At 47.1% G+C, this 18,761-nt stretch overlaps 1 protein-coding gene and 1 long non-coding RNA gene across 2 annotated transcripts in view; both read left to right on the forward strand.

Annotated features, from left to right (window-relative positions):
• The window catches only part of LOC112243111 (ubiquitin-like modifier-activating enzyme 6), a 56,489-nt gene extending 38,721 nt beyond the window's left edge, over positions 1-17,768 (forward strand). Inside the window, 13 exon segments of the mRNA XM_042315727.1 lie at positions 664-792; positions 984-1,035; positions 1,332-1,395; positions 3,270-3,339; positions 4,825-4,896; positions 7,506-7,566; positions 7,569-7,628; positions 8,109-8,302; positions 13,575-13,702; positions 14,602-14,689; positions 16,499-16,593; positions 16,958-17,058; positions 17,061-17,768. Of these exon segments, the coding sequence (XP_042171661.1) occupies positions 664-792; positions 984-1,035; positions 1,332-1,395; positions 3,270-3,339; positions 4,825-4,896; positions 7,506-7,566; positions 7,569-7,628; positions 8,109-8,302; positions 13,575-13,702; positions 14,602-14,689; positions 16,499-16,593; positions 16,958-17,058; positions 17,061-17,104 (1,158 nt within the window). The 3' untranslated portion in view covers positions 17,105-17,768.
• LOC121845026 lies at positions 10,762-11,735 on the forward strand. The gene is made up of 3 exons (XR_006082294.1): positions 10,762-10,927; positions 11,143-11,471; positions 11,676-11,735. It is a non-coding gene; the product is annotated as an uncharacterized LOC121845026 (long non-coding RNA).
• Positions 17,769-18,761: the final 993 nt, after the last annotated feature.

The raw sequence follows: 18,761 nt of genomic DNA on the forward strand, positions 1-18,761 counted from the left end.
TGAGACATACGTTAACAGACAGTAAATTAACACTGAGGTGTGAGACAGACAGTAACAGACAGTAAATTAACACTGAGGTGTGAGACAGACAGTAACAGACAGTAAATTAACACTGAGGTGAGACCGACAGTAACAGACAGTAAATTAACACTGAGGTGTGGGACAGACAGTAACAGACAGTAAATTAACACTGAGGTGTGGGACAGACAGTAACAGACAGTAAATTAACACTGAGGTGTGAGACAGACAGTAACAGACAGTAAATTAACACTGAGGTGTGAGACCGACAGTAACAGACAGTAAATTAACACTGAGGTGTGAGACCGACAGTAACAGGGCAGTAAATTAACACTGAGGTGTGGACAGTGTGTGTAACAGACAGTAAATTAACACTGTGTGAGACAGACTGTAACAGACAGTAAATTAACACTGAGGTGTGGGACAGACAGATAACAGACAGTAAATTAACACTGAGGGCCATTTGTTCATTGTGTATATATTATGTCTGTGTGTGTCTGTGTGTGTCTCTCTGTGTGTGTCTGTGTGTGTGTCTCTGTGTGTGTGTGTCTGTGTGTGTGTCTCTGTGTGTGTGTGTGTGTGTGTGTGTGTGTGTGTGTGTGTGTGTGTGTCTCTGTGTGTGTGTGTGTGTGTGTGTGTGTGTAGAGGATGCAACAGAGGGAGACTCTGGAGGGGGCGTTCCAGGTTGTCAAGCTGCTGAGTCGACGGCCCAGCCAATGGGAACACTGTATCATCCTGGCACGCCTCAAATTCGACAAGTACTTCAAGAGAAAGGTAACGTTACCCCCCCCCCCCCACACACACACACACACTGACAGCACACACACACACACACACACACACACACACACACACACACACACACACTGACAGCAGACACACAGAGAGACAAACACACACACACCATAACCTTGTTTCTGTGTGTGTGTGTGTGTGTGTGTGTGTGTGTGTGTGTTCTCATGTAGGCTCTTCAGCTGCTACACTCCTTTCCCCTGGACACTCGGTTAAAAGACGGCAGTGAGTATCTCTCTCTCTCTGTTGATGTTTTAGCATCTTTATGTCTACAGATAACCTGTTGCCGTCAATCCAAAACAAAGAGCTTTTAGCACCTTTACAGATAACCTGTTGCCGTCAATCCAAAACAAAGAGCTTTTAGCACCTTTATAGATAACCTGTTGCCGTCAACCCAAAACAAAGAGCTTTTAGCACCTTTATAGATAACCTGTTGCCGTCAATCCAAAACAAAGATAGCTTTATAGATAATTGTCCTTTTGTAGATAACCTGTCTTCTCATCTCTGTCCTTGTTCTGCAGGTTTATTCTGGCAGTCACCTAAACGACCCCCGTCTCCCATAGAGTTTGACCTGAAGGACTCACTGTGAGTAGACCAACGATACTAGCTATACTGCTAGCTATACTAGCTATGATGCTAGCTATACTAATTATTCTAGCTATACTAGCTATGCTGCTAGCTATACTAGCTATGATGCTAGCTATACTAATTATTCTAGCTATACTGCTAGCTATACTAGTTATACTGCTATCTATGCTACTAGCTATACTGCTAGCTATACTAGCTATACTGCTATCTATGCTACTAGCTATACTGCTAGCAATGCTAGCATATGCTAGCTAGCAATACTAGCTAGCAATACTGCTAGCTATGCTAGCTGCTGCTAGCTATGCTAGCTATACTGCTAGCTATACTAGCAATACTGCTATCTATGCTACTAGTTATACTGCTATCTATGCTACTAGCTATACTGCTAGCAATGCTACTAGCTATACTGCTAGCTATACTAGCAATACTGCTAGCTATGCTAGCTATGCTGCTAGCTATGCTGCTAGCTATCCTAGCTATACTGCTAGCTATACTGCTAGCTATCCTAGCTATACTGCTAGCTATCCTAGCTATACTGCTAGCTATCCTAGCTATACTGCTAGCTATACTGCTAGCTATACTGCTAGCTATCCTAGCTATACTGCTAGCTATACTGCTAGCTATCCTAGCTATACTGCTAGCTATACTGCTAGCTATCCTAGCTATACTGCTAGCTATACTGCTAGCTATCCTAGCTATACTGCTAGCTATACTGCTAGCTATGATTTTTATCATGTCAGCTCTGGGATTCGTTCCAACAACCTTTCGGTTACTGGTCCAACGCTCTAACCACTAGACTACCTGCCGCCCCGAGAACCATCTAATGAGTGAACATGTAATTCATCTGTAATTCATCTGAAGCATCAGTTTTAAATTCTCTCTAGATTGACCTGTTGGTGACCCCTGATCTACACCTCTCTCTAGATTGACCTGTTGGTGACCCCTGATCTACACCTCTCTCTAGATTGACCTGTTGGTGACCCCTGATCTACACCTCTCTCTAGATTGACCTGTTGGTGACCCCTGATCTACACCTCTCTCTAGATTGACCTGTTGGTGACTCCTGCTCTACACCTCTCTCTAGATTGACCTGTTGGTGACCCCTGACCTGTTGGTGACCCCTGCTCTACCTCTCTCTCTAGATTGACCTGTTGGTGACCCCTGATCTACACCTCTCTAGATTGACCTGTTGGTGACCCCTGATCTACAGCCCTCTCTAGATTGACCTGTTGGTGACCCCTGATCTACACCTCTCTTTTGATTGACCTGTTGGTGACCCCTGCTCTACAGCCCTCTCTAGATTGACCTGTTGGTGACCCCTGCTCTACACCTCTCTCTAGATTGACCTGTTGGTGACCCATGCTCTACACCTCTCTCTAGATTGACCTGTTGGTGACCCCTGACCTGTTGGTGACCCCTGCTCTACCTTTCTCTCTAGATTGACCTGTTGGTGACCCCTGACCTGTTGGTGACCCCTGACCTGTTGGTGACCCCTGCTCTACCTTTCTCTCTAGATTGACCTGTTGGTGACCCCTGACCTGTTGGTGACCCATGCTCTACACCTCTCTCTAGATTGACCTGTTGGTGACCCCTGATCTACACCTCTCTCTAGATTGACCTGTTGGTGACCCCTGCTCTACAGCCCTCTCTAGATTGACCTGTTGGTGACCCCTGACCTGTTGGTGACCCCTGCTCTACCTCTCCCTCTCTAGATTGACCTGTTGGTGACCCCTGACCTGTTGGTGACCCCTGCTCTACCTCTCTCTCACTAGATTGACCTGTTGGTGACCCCTGACCTGTTAGTGACCTCCCATTTTCTCCCCTTCTTTTAGTTATTTCTAACTCTCATTTCCCTCTGTGTTTCCCATCAGGCACTTCAGTTTTGTCGTGAGCGCAGCTCGGCTTTATGCTGAAATCTACAACATCCCCTACTCAGAGAAGGTACACACACACACACACACATACATACATACATTCTCTCTATATCTCTATATCCCTATATATATCAAGTAGGAATCAGTTACTAGTAGAGCTGGGTATTACCAGAGACCATACATTATCACCATACCACATTATCACCATACCACATTATCACCATACCATATTATCACCATACATTATCACCATACCATATTATCACCATACCATATTATCACCATACCATATTATCACCATACCATATTATCACCATACCATATTATCACCATACCATATTATCACCATACCATATTACCACCATACCATATTACCACCATACCATATTACCACCATACCATATTATCACCATACCATATTACCATATTATACCATATTATCACCATACCATATTACCACCATACCATATTATCACCATACCATATTATCACCATACTGAGAGACCTCACCATACCATATTATCACCAGGGACCTCACCATACCACATTATCACCAGGGACCTCACCATACCACATTATCACCAGGGACCTCACCATACCACATTATCACCAGGGACCTCACCATACCACATTATCACCAGGGACCTCACCATACCACATTATCACCAGGGACCTCACCATACCACATTATCACCAGGGACCTCACCATACCACATTATCACCAGGGACCTCACCATACCACATTATCACCAGGGAACTCACCATACCACATTATCACCAGGGACCTCACCATACCACATTATCACCAGGGACCTCACCATACCACATTATCACCAGGGACCTCACCATACCACATTATCACCAGGGACCTCACCATACCACATTATAACCAGGGATCTCACCATACCACATTATCACCAGGGACCTCACCATACCACATTATCACCAGGGACCTCACCATACCACATTATCACCAGGGACCTCACCATACCACATTATAACCAGGGACCTCACCATACCACATTATAACCAGGGACCTCACCATACCACATTATCACCAGGGACCTCACCATACCACATTATCACCAGGGACCTCACCATACCACATTATCACCAGGGACCTCACCATACCACATTATAACCAAGGACCTCACCATACCACATTATCACCAGGGACCTCACCATACCACATTATCACCAGGGACCTCACCATACCACATTATCACCAGGGACCTCACCATACCCCCTCCCCTTCACTATCGATCCCCCCGCACCCCCTCCCCTTCACTATCGATCCCCCTTCACTATCGATCCCCGCATATTATCCCCCTCCCCTTCACTATCGATCACCCCCCCGCACCCCCTCCCCTTCACTATCGATCTCCCCCGCACCCCCTCCCTTCACTATCGACCCCCCTCCTTCCAGGGTTTGGGGGTCAATTCCAAATCCATTGGAATCTATTGATCATTGGAATTTGACTTTCAGTATACTTCCTTGAATTGAAATGGTATTGACCCCACCCTGTGTGTGTGTGTGCGCGTGTGTCCGTAGGATCTGTCGCAGGAAGCAGTGTCCAGGATGTTGTCAGAGATTACCGTCCCAGAGTACAGGCCAGCAGAGAAGGTGGGGATACCACTGGTACTATGGACTACACTGGGTTATGAGATGGATGGATTGACGGACTGTATTGATGGATTCACTTAATGTATTGATAAATATTTTTCTGATGGATTGGTTGAGTGGTTGTTTAATTGGTTGAGTGGTTGTTTAATTGGTTGTGTGGTTGTTTTATGGGTTGAGTGGTTGTTTTATGGATTGAGTGGTTGTTTTATGGGTTGAGTGGTTGTTTAATTGGTTGAGTGGTTGTTTTATGGGTTGAGTGGTTGTTTTATGGGTTGAGTGGTTGTTTTATGGGTTGAGTGGTTGTTTAATTGGTTGAGTGGTTGTTTAATTGGTTGTGTGGTTGTTTTATGGGTTGAGTGGTTGTTTTATGGGTTGAGTGGTTGTTTTATGGGTTGAGTGGTTGTTTAATTGGTTGAGTGGTTGTTTTATGGGTTGAGTGGTTGTTTTATGGGTTGAGTGGTTGTTTTATGGGTTGAGTGGTTGTTTTATGGGTTGAGTGGTTGTTTAATTGGTTGAGTGGTTGTTTAATTGGTTGAGTGGTTGTTTAATTGGTTGAGTGGTTGTTTAATTGGTTGAGTGGTTGTTTAATTGGTTGAGTGGTTGTTTAATTGGTTGAGTGGTTGTTTAATTGGTTGAGTGGTTGTTTAATTGGTTGAGTGGTTGTTTAATTGGTTGAGTGGTTGTTTATTTGGTTGAGTGGTTGTTTATTTGGTTGAGTGGTTGTTTAATTGGTTGAGTGGTTGAGTGGTTGTTTTATTGGTTGAGTGGTTGTTTAATGGATGAGTGGTTGTTTAATTGGTTGAGTGGTTGTTTATTTGGTTGAGTGGTTGTTTAATTGGTTGAGTGGTTGTTTAATTGGTTGAGTGGTTGTTTTATTGGTTGAGTGGTTGTTTTATTGGTTGAGTGGTTGTTTAATGGATGAGTGGTTGTTTTATTGGTTGAGTGGTTGTTTAATGGATGAGTGGTTGTTTTATAGGTTGAGTGGTTGTTTAATGGATGAGTGGTTGTTTAATTGGTTGAGTGGTTGTTTAATTGGTTGAGTGGTTGTTTATTGGTTGAGTGGTTGTTTTATTGGTTGAGTGGTTGTTTAATGGATGAGTGGTTGTTTTATTGGTTGAGTGGTTGTTTTATTGGTTGAGTGGTTGTTTAATGGATGAGTGGTTGTTTAATTGGTTGAGTGGTTGTTTTATTGGTTGAGTGGTTGTTTAATGGATGAGTGGTTGTTTAATGGATGAGTGGTTGTTTTATTGGTTGAGTGGTTGTTTTATTGGTTGAGTGGTTGTTTAATTGGTTGAGTGGTTGTTTTATTGGTTGAGTGGTTGTTTAATGGTTGAGTGGTTGTTTAATGGATGAGTGGTTGTTTAATGGATGAGTGGTTGTTTAATTGGTTGAGTGGTTGTTTATTGGTTGAGTGGTTGTTTAATTGGTTGAGTGGTTGTTTATTGGTTGAGTGGTTGTTTAATGGATGAGTGGTTGTTTAATGGATGAGTGGTTGTTTAATGGATGAGTGGTTGTTTAATGGATGAGTGGTTGTTTAATGGTTGAGTGGTTGTTTAATGGATGAGTGGTTGTTTAATGGATGAGTGGTTGTTTAATGGTTGAGTGGTTGTTTAATGGATGAGTGGTTGTTTAATGGATGAGTGGTTGTTTAATGGTTGAGTGGTTGTTTAATGGATGAGTGGTTGTTTAATGGTTGAGTGGTTGTTTAATGGATGAGTGGTTGTTTAATGGATGAGTGGTTGTTTAATGGATGAGTGGTTGTTTAATGGATGAGTGGTTGTTTAATGGATGAGTGGTTGTTTAATGGATGAGTGGTTGTTTAATGGATGAGTGGTTGTTTAATGGATGAGTGGTTGTTTAATGGATGAGTGGTTGTTTAATGGATGAGTGGTTGTTTAATGGATGAGTGGTTGTTTAATGGATGAGTGGTTGTTTAATGGATGAGTGGTTGTTTAATGGATGAGTGGTTGTTTAATGGATGAGTGGTTGTTTAATGGATGAGTGGTTGTTTAATGGATGAGTGGTTGTTTAATGGATGAGTGGTTGTTTGAATTGCCACATTTCTTTATTGTTTGATGTATTGATTATAGTTATAGTAAATCAAATCAAATCAAATCAAATCTTATTTGATCTGGTTAGCAGATGTTAATTGTAGCGAAACTAGGATGAGAATGTGAAGTATTAATTTGTAATTACTGTCTTATAACACAGTGTAAGGGGATAAAGAATATGTACATAAGGATATATGAATGAGTGATGGTACAGAGCAGCATAGGCAAGATACAGTAGATGATATGTATTGATATACATATGAGATGAGATGAGAATGTGAAGTTTAATTAATACAGTATATTAATGTATTGATCTGGCAGTAGATGATTGAGACAGATGAGAATGTGAGATGAACAATGTAGGGTAAGTAACATTTTACATTAATGTATTGTTTAATACAGTATATTAATGTATTGATCTGGCAGCGTATTGAGACGGATGAGAATGTGAAGTTTAATTAATACAGTATATTAATGTATTGATCTGGCTAGCGTATTGAGACTGATGAGAATGTGAAGTTTAATTAATACAGTATATTAATGTATTGATCTGGCTAGCGTATTGAGACAGATGAGAATGTGAAGAAGCCTGATCAGATGAAGCTGTCTGTAAGCAGCGAGGAGAGAGAGAGGCCATCGCCCAGTTAGAGGAGGCTATCACTGCAGACCACGTTACACCAGGTACACACACACACACACACACACACACACACACACACACACACACACACACACACACACACACACACACACACACACACATTCACTCTCTCTGTCTCTCTCTCTGTCTCTCTCTCTCTGTCTCTCTCTGTCTCTCTGTCTCTCTCTCTCTCTCTCTCTCTCTCTCTGTCTCTCTCTCTCTGTCTCTCTCTCACTCTCTCTCACTCTCTCTGTCCTTTTCTGTCTCTCACTCTCTGTCTCTTTCTCACTCTGTCTCTCTCTCTGTCTCTCTCTCTCTGTCTCTCTGTCTCTCTGTTTCTGTCTCTCTGTCTCTCTGTTTCTGTCTCTCTGTCTCTGTCTCTCTGTCTCTCTCTCTTTCTCTCTCTGTCTCTCTCTCTGTCACACACACACTCCATCATTCTCACACACACACCCCATCATTCAGTCAGCTGGAGGGCACTATCGACACACTCCTAACCCCTGACTGTGTGTGGACTACAGAGAGGTTACGGATGTCTCCCCGGATGTTCGAGAAGGACGATGACCTCAACGGCCACATGGACTTCGTGGCGTCGGCCTCCTCACTCAGGGCCAGGATGTACTCCATCGAGGTGGCCGACCGCCTCAAGACCAAACGCATCGCCGGGAAGATCATCCCCGCCATCGCCACGGCTACCGCCGCCGTCGCCGGGCTGGTGAGACAGCGCACGAGCACACACACTCCATGACATCAGAGGTCGAGGGTGGTCTAGTTGTGGTCCAGGGTGGTCTAGTTGGGGTATTGGGTGGTCTAGGGTGGTCTAGTTGGGGTATTGGGTGGTCTAGGGTGGTCTAGTTGGGGTATTGGGTGGTCTAGGGTGGTCTAGTTGGGGTATTGGGTGGTCTAGGGTGGTCTAGTTGGGGTATTGGGTGGTCTAGGGTGGTCTAGTTGGGGTATTGGGTGGTCTAGGGTGGTCTAGTTGGGGTATTGGGTGGTCTAGTCGTATTGGGGGTCTGGGTGGTCTAGTTGGGGTATTGGGTGGTCGTTGGGGTTGGGTGGTCTAGGGTGGTCTAGTTGGGGTGGTCCAGGGTGGTCTAGTGGGGTGTAGGGGGTCTACGGTGGTCTAGTTGGGGTCTTGGGTGGTCTAGTTATGGTCTAGGGTGGTCTAGGGTGGTCTAGTTGGGGTCTAGGGTGGTCTAGTTGGGGTCTAGGGTGGTCTAGTTGGGGTCTAGTTGTGGTCCAGGGTGGTCTAGGTAGTGGCTGCATCATGTGTTGGGTATGCTTGTCATCGGCAAGGATAAGGGTGTTTTTTAAGGATAAAAACAAACGGAATAGAGCTAAGCAGGTAAAATCCGAGAGGAAAACCTGGTTCAGTCTGCTTTCCAACAGATACTGGGAGACAAATTCACCTTTCAACAGGACAATAAACTACAACACAAGGCCTTTACAAGGCTTGTAAATCTATTTCACCTTTCAACAGGACAATAAACTACAACACAAGGCCTTTACAAGGCTTGTAAATCTATTTCACCTTTCAACAGGACAATAAACTACAACACAAGGCCTTTACAAGGCTTGTAAATCTATTTCACCTTTCAACAGGACAATAAACTACAACACAAGGCCTTTACAAGGCTTGTAAAACTATGGAAGCTTAAATGGCCGTCTAGCCATGATCCCCAACATCTTGACAGCGCTTGAAGAATTATGAAAATAACAATGGGCTAATATTGTACAATCCAGGTGTGTAAAGCTCTTAGAGACTTACCCAATAAGACTCCCAGCTGTAATGACTCTTAGAGACTTACCCAAGAAGACTCCCAGCTGTAATGACTCTTAGAGACTTACCCAAGAAGACTCCTAGCTGTAGTCACTGCCAAAGGTGATTCTAACATGTATTCACTCAGGGGTTTGAATACTAATGTAAATTAGATTATTTATTTTAGATGGTAGAAATGACTGAATCAGGTGAGCAGGAGTACTCTCTAGTTCTGTATCTTATCAGACTGGTAGTAAATGACTGAATCAGGTGACCAGGAGTACTCTCTAGTTCTCTAGTTCTGTATCTTATCAGACTGGTAGTAAATGACTGAATCAGGTGAGCAGGAGTACTCTCTAGTTCTCTAGTTCTGTATCTTATCAGACTGGTAGAAATGACTGAATCAGGTGAGCAGGAGTACTCTCTAGTTCTCTAGTTCTGTATCTTATCAGACTGGTAGTAAATGACTGAATCAGGTGAGCAGGTGAGCAGGAGTACTCTCTAGTTCTCTAGTTCTGTATCTTATCAGACTGGTAGGAAATGGTTTTAGATGGTAGTAAATTACTGAATCAGGTGTTTATCAGTTGAATAGGTTCTTCAAACGGCTTGGATCTCTTCTTCGTGGTGTTGAATTGGTTTTACGGAATCTACTTGTCTGATTCAGTCACAGAACTAAATAGAACGTACCAATGAATTCAGCGCTGTTGAAGTGAGTCGTCTGGGAGTCATCTCTAGTTCTGTATCTTATCTGGGGGGATCTGGGGAGTTGTCTGGGGGGTAGTAAATGATCTGAATCTGGGGGGGGGTTGTCTGGGAGTCATCTGGGGTGTCTGGGAGTCGTCTGGGGGTTGTCTGGGAGTTATCTCTGGGGGTTGTCTGGGGGTTCTGTCTATCTTATCAGACTGGTAGGAAATGTCTGGGAGTCATCTGGGGGTTTTAGATCTGGGGGTTGTCTGGGAGTATCTGACTGAATCATCTGAGCAGGAGTACTGTCTAGTTCTCTAGTTCTGTGTCTTATCATCTGGGGGTTGTCTGGGGTCATCTGGGGGTCTGGGGACTCATCTGGGTGTCTGGGAGTCATCTGGGGGTTGTCTGGGAGTCATCTGGGGGTTGTTTAGATGGTAGAAATCTGGGAATCTGGGGGTTGTCTGGGGTCTGGGAGTCATCTGGGGGTTGTCTGGGAGAGCTGGGGAGTCGTCTGGGGGTGTCTCGTCTGGGGGAGGTTGTCTGGGAGTTGTCTGGAGGGGGTTGTCTGGGAGTCATCTGGGGGTTGTCTGGGAGTCATCTGGGGGGTTGTCTGGGGAGTCGTCTAGTTCTCTAGTTCTGTATCTTATCAGACTGGTGGTGGGAGGAATTGGTTTTAGATGGTAGAAGGTGACTGGGAGGATATTGGTTTGATCAGTGAGTGGTTGTGCTGTGGTCCCCAGGTGTCTTTGGAGCTGGTGAAGGTGGTGGGAGGATATTGGTTTGAGTCGTCAGTGAGTGGTTGTGCTGTGGTCCCCAGGTGTCGTTGGAGCTGGTGAAGGTGGTGGGAGGATATTGGTTTGAGTCGTCAGTGAGTGGTTGTGCTGTGGTCCCCAGGTGTTTGGAGCTGGTGAAGGTGGTGGGAGGAATTGGTTTGAGTCTGTCAGTGAGTGGTTGTGCTGTGGTTCGTTGGAGCTGGTGAAGGTGGTGGGAGGATATTGGTTTGAGTCGTCAGTGAGTGGTTGTGCTGTGGTCCCCAGGTGTCAGCTGGTGAAGGTGGTGGGAGGATATTGGTTTGAGTAGTCAGTGAGTGGTTGTGCTGTGGTCCCCAGGTGTCGTTGGAGCTGGTGAAGGTGGTGGGAGGATATTGGTTTGAGTCGTCAGTGAGTGGTTGTGCTGTGGTCCCCAGGTGTCGTTGGAGCTGGTGAAGGTGGTGGGAGGATATTGGTTTGAGTCGTCAGTGAGTGGTTGTGCTGTGGTCCCCAGGTGTCGTTGGAGCTGGTGAAGGTGGTGGGAGGATATTGGTTTGAGTCGTCAGTGAGTGGTTGTGCTGTGGTCCCCAGGTGTCGTTGGAGCTGGTGAAGGTGGTGGGAGGATATTGGTTTGAGTCGTCAGTGAGTGGTTGTGCTGTGGTCCCCAGGTGTCGTTGGAGCTGGTGAAGGTGGTGGGAGGATATTCTCGTCAGGGTGGTTGTCTGGTCCCCAGGTGTCGTTGGAGCTGGTGAAGGTGGTGGGAGGGGTTTGTCTGTCAGTGAGTGGTTGTGCTGTGGTCCCCAGGTGGTGGAGCTGGTGAAGGTGGTGGGAGGATATTGGTTTGAGTCATCTGGGGGTGCTGTGGTCCCCAGGTGTCGTTGGAGCTGGTGAAGGTGGTGGGAGGATATTGGTTTGAGTCGTCAGTGAGTGGTTGTGCTGTGGTCCCCAGGTGTGGGAGCTGGTGAAGGTGGTGGGAGGATATTGGTTTGAGTCGTCAGTGAGTGGTTGTGCTGTGGTCCCCAGGTGTCGTTGGAGCTGGTGAAGGTGGTGGGAGGATATTGGTTTGAGTCGTCAGTGAGTGGTTGTGCTGTGGTCCCCAGGTGTCGTTGGAGCTGGTGAAGGTGGTGGGAGGATACGGGTTTGAGTCGTCAGTGAGTGGTTGTGCTGTGGTCCCCAGGTGTCGTTGGAGCTGGTGAAGGTGGTGGGAGGATACGGGTTTGAGAAGTCAGTGAGTGGTTGTGCTGTGGTCCCCAGGTGTCGTTGGAGCTGGTGAAGGTGGTGGGAGGATATTGGTTTGAGTCGTCAGTGAGTGGTTGTGCTGTGGTCCCCAGGTGTCGTTGGAGCTGGTGAAGGTGGTGGGAGGATATTGGTTTGAGTCGTCAGTGAGTGGTTGTGCTGTGGTCCCCAGGTGTCGTTGGAGCTGGTGAAGGTGGTGGGAGGATATCTGGGAGTCGTCAGTGAGTGGTTGTGCTGTGGTCCCCAGGTGTCGTTGGAGCTGGTGAAGGTGGTGGGAGGATATTGGTTTGAGTCGTCAGTGAGTGGTTGTGCTGTGGTCCCCAGGTGTCGTTGGAGCTGGTGAAGGTGGTGGGAGGATATTGGTTTGAGTCGTCAGTGAGTGGTTGTGCTGTGGTCCCCAGGTGTCGTTGGAGCTGGTGAAGGTGGTGGGAGGATATTGGTTTGAGTCGTCAGTGAGTGGTTGTGCTGTGGTCCCCAGGTGTCGTTGGAGCTGGTGAAGGTGGTGGGAGGATATTGGTTTGAGTCGTCAGTGAGTGGTTGTGCTGTGGTCCCCAGGTGTCGTTGGAGCTGGTGAAGGTGGTGGGAGGATATTGGTTTGAGTCGTCAGTGAGTGGTTGTGCTGTGGTCCCCAGGTGTCGTTGGAGCTGGTGAAGGTGGTGGGAGGATATTGGTTTGAGTCGTCAGTGAGTGGTTGTGCTGTGGTCCCCAGGTGTCGTTGGAGCTGGTGAAGGTGGTGGGAGGATATTGGTTTGAGTCGTCAGTGAGTGGTTGTGCTGTGGTCCCCAGGTGTCGTTGGAGCTGGTGAAGGTGGTGGGAGGATATTGGTTTGAGTCGTCAGTGAGTGGTTGTGCTGTGGTCCCCAGGTGTCGTTGGAGCTGGTGAAGGTGGTGGGAGGATACGGGTTTGAGTCGTCAGTGAGTGGTTGTGCTGTGGTCCCCAGGTGTCGTTGGAGCTGGTGAAGGTGGTGGGAGGATATTGGTTTGAGTCGTCAGTGAGTGGTTGTGCTGTGGTCCCCAGGTGTCGTTGGAGCTGGTGAAGGTGGTGGGAGGATATTGGTTTGAGTCGTCAGTGAGTGGTTGTGCTGTGGTCCCCAGGTGTCGTTGGAGCTGGTGAAGGTGGTGGGAGGATATTGGTTTGAGTCGTCAGTGAGTGGTTGTGCTGTGGTCCCCAGGTGTCGTTGGAGCTGGTGAAGGTGGTGGGAGGATATTGGTTTGAGTCGTCAGTGAGTGGTTGTGCTGTGGTCCCCAGGTGTCGTTGGAGCTGGTGAAGGTGGTGGGAGGATATTGGTTTGAGTCGTCAGTGAGTGGTTGTGCTGTTGTCCCCAGGTGTCGTTGGAGCTGGTGAAGGTGGTGGGAGGATACGGGTTTGAGTCGTCAGTGAGTGGTTGTGCTGTGGTCCCCAGGTGTCGTTGGAGCTGGTGAAGGTGGTGGGAGGATACGGGTTTGAGTCGTCAGTGAGTGGTTGTGCTGTGGTCCCCAGGTGTCGTTGGAGCTGGTGAAGGTGGTGGGAGGATACGGGTTTGAGTCGTCAGTGAGTGGTTGTGCTGTGGTCCCCAGGTGTCGTTGGAGCTGGTGAAGGTGGTGGGAGGATACGGGTTTGAGTCGTTCAACAACTGTTTCTTCAACCTGGCCATTCCTGTCATGGTCCTCACCGAGGCTGCACCTGTCAAGAGAACACAGATCAGGTAGGAGAGACACACCTGTACACACACACCTGTACACACACACACACACCTGTACACACACACACCTGTACACACACACACCTGTACACACACACAGACACCTGTACACAGACACACACCTGTACACAGACACACACCTGTACACACACACACACACACCTGTACACACAGACACACACCTGTACACACACACACCTGTACACACACACACCTGTACACACACACACACCTGTACACAAACACACACACACACCTGTACATACACACGTACAGACAGAAAATACATCTCTTTCTCTATTTGGGACCTCTGAGCTGTGTGGTCTCTCTCTCTCTCTCTGTCTCTCTTGTCTCTCTCTCTCTGTCCCTCTTGTCTCTCTCTCTCTGTCCCTCTTGTCTCTCTCTCTCTGTCCCTCTTGTCCCTCTCTGTCCCTCTTGTCTCTCTCTCTCTGTCCCTCTTGTCTCTCTCTCTCTGTCCCTCTTGTCTCTCTCTCTCTGTCCCTCTTGTCTCTCTCTCTCTGTCCCTCTTGTCTCTCTCTCTCTGTCCCTCTTGTCTCTCTCTCTCTGTCCCTCTTGTCTCTCTCTCTGTCCCTCTTGTCTCTCTCTCTCTGTCCCTCTTGTCTCTCTCTCTCTGTCCCTCTTGTCTCTCTCTCTCTGTCCCTCTTGTCTCTCTCTCTCTGTCCCTCTTGTCTCTCTCTCCCTCTCTCTCTGTGTCTCTTTCTCTCTCTCTGTCTGTCTCTCTCTCTCTCCCTCTCTCTGTGTCTCTCTCTCTCTCCCTCTCTCTGTGTCTCTCTCTGTCTGTCTCTCTCTCTGTGTCTCTGTCTTTCTCTCTCTATCTGTTTCCCTGTCTCTCTGTCTCCCTCTGTTTCCGTCACTGAGTCCTGTCTGTGTGTTCTCCTCAGGGAAGACATCTCTTTCTCTATCTGGGACCGCTGGACTGTGTGGGGTCACCAACACTTCTCCCTCTCGGACTTCATCAACGCAGTGCTGGTGAGACAAATTCATTACTATATTAATCCTCTCTCTGACTTCATCAACACAGTGAGACACGTTCATTACTATATTAATTAAGTATAGAATAGAGCCTGAATTATGGGATAGATCCTACCATGGTGTTGACTGTGTTGTATTATGGGATAGATCCTACCATGGTGTTGACTGTGTTGTATTATGGGATAGATCCTACCATGGTGTTGACTGTGATGTATTATGGGATAGATCCTACCATGGTGTTGACTGTGTTGTATTATGGGATAGATCCTACCATGGTGTTGACTGTGTTGTATTATGGGATAGATCCTACCATGGTGTTGACTGTGTGGTATTATGGGATAGAACCTACCATGGTGTTGACTGTGTTGTATTATGGGATAGAGCCTACCATGGTGTTGACTGTGTTGTATTATGGGATAGAACCTACCACGGGGTTGACTGTGTGGTATTATGGGATAGAACCTACCATGGTGTTGACTGTGTATTATGGGATAGATCCTACCATGGTGTTGACTGTGTTGTATTATGGGATAGATCCTACCATGGTGTTGACTGTGATGTATTATGGGATAGATCCTACCATGGTGTTGACTGTGTTGTATTATGGGATAGATCCTACCATGGTGTTGACTGTTGTATTATGGGATAGATCCTACCATGGTGTTGACTGTGATGTATTATGGGATAGATCCTACCATGGTGTTGACTGTGTTGTATTATGGGATATATACTACCATGGTGTTGACTGTGTGGTATTATGGGATAGATCCTACCATGGTGTTGACTGTGTTGTATTACAGGTGAATTATGGGATAGAGCCTACCATGGTGTTGACTGTGATGTATTATGGGATAGATCCTACCATGGTGTTGACTGTGTTGTATTATGGGATAGAACCTACCATGGTGTTGACTGTGTTGTATTATGGGATAGAGCCTACCATGGTGTTGACTGTGTTGTATTATGGGATAGAGCCTACCATGGTGTTGACTGTGTATTATGGGATAGATCCTACCATGGTGTTGACTGTGTTGTATTACAGGAGAATTATCGGATAGAGCCTACCATGGTGTTGACTGTGTTGTATTATGGGATAGAACCTACCATGGTGTTGACTGTGTTGTATTATGGGATGGAACCTACCATGGTGTTGACTGTGTTGTATTATGGGATAGATCCTACCATGGTGTTGACTGTGTTGTATTTGGGATAGAGCCTACCATGGTGTTGACTGTGTTGTATTATGGGATAGATCCTACCATGGTGTTGACTGTGTTGTATTATGGGATAGAGCCTACCATGGTGTTGACTGTGTTGTATTATGGGATAGAACCTACCATGGTGTTGACTGTGTTGTATTATGGGATAGATCCTACCATGGTGTTGACTGTGTATTATGGGATAGATCCTACCATGGTGTTGACTGTGTATTATGGGATAGATCCTACCATGGTGTTGACTGTGTATTATGGGATCGATCCTACCATGGTGTTGACTGTGTTGTATTACAGGTGAATTATGGGATAGATCCTACCATGGTGTTGACTGTGTTGTATTACAGGTGAATTATGGGATAGATCCTACCATGGTGTTGTCTGTGTTGTATTATGGGATAGATCCTACCATGGTGTTGACTGTGTTGTATTATGGGATAGAGCCTACCATGGTGTTGACTGTGTTGTATTATGGGACAGATCCTACCATGGTGTTGACTGTGTTGTATTATGGGATATATACTACCATGGTGTTGACTGTGTTGTATTATGGGATAGATCCTACCATGGTGTTGACTGTGTTGTATTACAGGTGAATTATGGGATAGAACCTACCATGGTTGTCCATGGAGTGAAGATGCTCTATGTTCCTGTGATGCCAGGACACAACAAGAGACTGAAACTAACGTAAGTACACAGATACACACACACACACACACACACACACACACACACTGTGTCCTCCTGAATCACTGTGAATCTTAGTCTCTCATTCTCCTCCCCTCTCCTCCCTCTCCCCCTCCTCCCTCAAACCCCCTCCCCCCCCTCCCCCTCCTCCCTCTCCTCCCTCTCCTCCCTCCCTCCCCCTCCTCCCTCCCCCTCTCCTCCACCTCCCCCTCTCCTCCCTCTATCCCGCCCCTCCTCTCCCTCCCTCCCCCCTCTCCCCCAGCTCTCTCCTCCCTCCCCCTCTACTCCCTCCCTCCCCCTCTCCCTCTATCCCTCCCTCTCCTCCCTCTCTCCCCCTCTCCTCCCTCCCCCCCTCCTCTCCCAGGATGCAGAAGTTGATCAAACCGTCTGTAGACCGTCGCTATGTTGACCTGACCGTGTCCTTCGCTCCAGAGTCAGATGGTGATGAGGACCTTCCTGGACCCCCGTTAGGTACTACTTCAGCCCCGACGGAGACGCTCACACCGCCTGACACGCCCGGACCATAACATCCCTGACGCCCCTCCAACTAACCAAATATAACCACCCCTCAGTCCCCTCAAACTAACCCTCTGTACCTGCAAAACCCTAGTTGACAACAGTGGTGCTTCTTGAACAGGGGTGGATTCTAGAACAGGGGTGGATTCTAGAACAGGGGTGGATTCTAGAACAGGGGTGGATTCTAGAACAGGGGTGGATTCTAGAACATATGTTGATTCTAGAACAGGGGTGGATTCTAGAACAGATGGTGATTCTAGAACAGATGGTGATTCTAGAACAGATGGTGATTCTAGAACAGATGGTGATTCTAGAACAGGGCTGGCCCCATGTACCATTATTAGAGAAGGAGCATAGAGGTAGAAAGAGGGCTGTAGATGGATATAACCTGGTCTGATATGAGTTCTCTTTCTACCTCTGAGAAGAGGGAAGCACTTGGCTGTGTACATAGTAGTCCCTCTGTGTTTTCTACTCTGGTTTAAAACACAGCTCTGACTGGTGTTTTCTACTCTGGTATCAAACACAGCTCTGACTGGTGTTTTCTACTCTGGTTTAAAGCACAGCTCAGACTGCTATGCACATGCCTTAACTAACAACCTTGTTGTGTTTGTCATGATGATGATGATAAGAATAAAGACGACCGTGTTTACACACCCATACATACACACTTTCCGTGGTTTTCATTTGGTGGATGGAGAGACAGAGAGAGACAGAGAGAGACAGCGAGAGACAGCGAGAGACAGCGAGAGACAGCGAGAGACAGCGAGAGACAGCGAGAGACAGCGAGAGAGAGCGAGAGACAGCGAGAGAGAGAGAGACAGAGAGACAGCGAGAGAGAGAGACAGAGAGCGAGAGAGAGACAGAGAGCAGAGAGAGACAGAGAGCGAGAGAGCGAGAGAGAGAGACAGAGAGACAGAGAGCGAGACAGAGAGAGAGAGATGAGAGAGAGAGAGAGCGAGAGAGAGAGAGAGAGAGAGCGAGAGAGACAGAGCGAGAGAGAGTTTTCAGAGAGCGAGAGACAGAGAGAGACAGAGAGAGACAGAGAGAGACAGAGACAGAGAGAGAGAGACAGACAGCGAGAGAGAGAGACAGCGAGAGACAGCGAGAGAGACAGAGAGACAGAGAGAGAGAGAGAGAGAGAGAGAGAGAGAGACAGAGAGCGAGAGAGAGAGAGACAGAGAGCGAGAGAGAGAGACAGAGAGCGAGAGAGAGAGAGAGAGAGCGAGAGAGCGAGAGAGAGCGAGAGAGACAGAGAGAGAGAGACAGAGAGCAGAGAGAGACAGAGAGCAGAGAGAGAGAGACAGAGAGCGAGAGAGAGACAGAGAGCGAGAGAGACAGAGAGCGAGAGACAGAGAGCGAGAGACAGAGAGCGAGAGACAGAGAGCGAGAGACAGAGAGCGAGAGACAGAGAGCGAGAGACAGAGACAGAGAGACAGAGACAGAGAGACAGAGACAGAGAGACCGAGAGAGACCGAGAGAGACGAGAGAGACAGAGAGCGAGAGACAGAGAGACCGAGAGCGAGAGACAGAGAGACCGAGAGAGACCGAGAGAGACAGAGAGAGACAGAGAAAGAGGTCGAGGGAGGAACTCTTGATCTTAAAAGGTGGGATCACAATCGTCACCTAAACGTTCCTATTGGCTCATGGGGGAT

This window comes from Oncorhynchus tshawytscha, unplaced genomic scaffold (genome assembly GCF_018296145.1).
Source record: "Oncorhynchus tshawytscha isolate Ot180627B unplaced genomic scaffold, Otsh_v2.0 Un_contig_6062_pilon_pilon, whole genome shotgun sequence".
Taxonomy (NCBI): domain Eukaryota; kingdom Metazoa; phylum Chordata; class Actinopteri; order Salmoniformes; family Salmonidae; genus Oncorhynchus; species Oncorhynchus tshawytscha.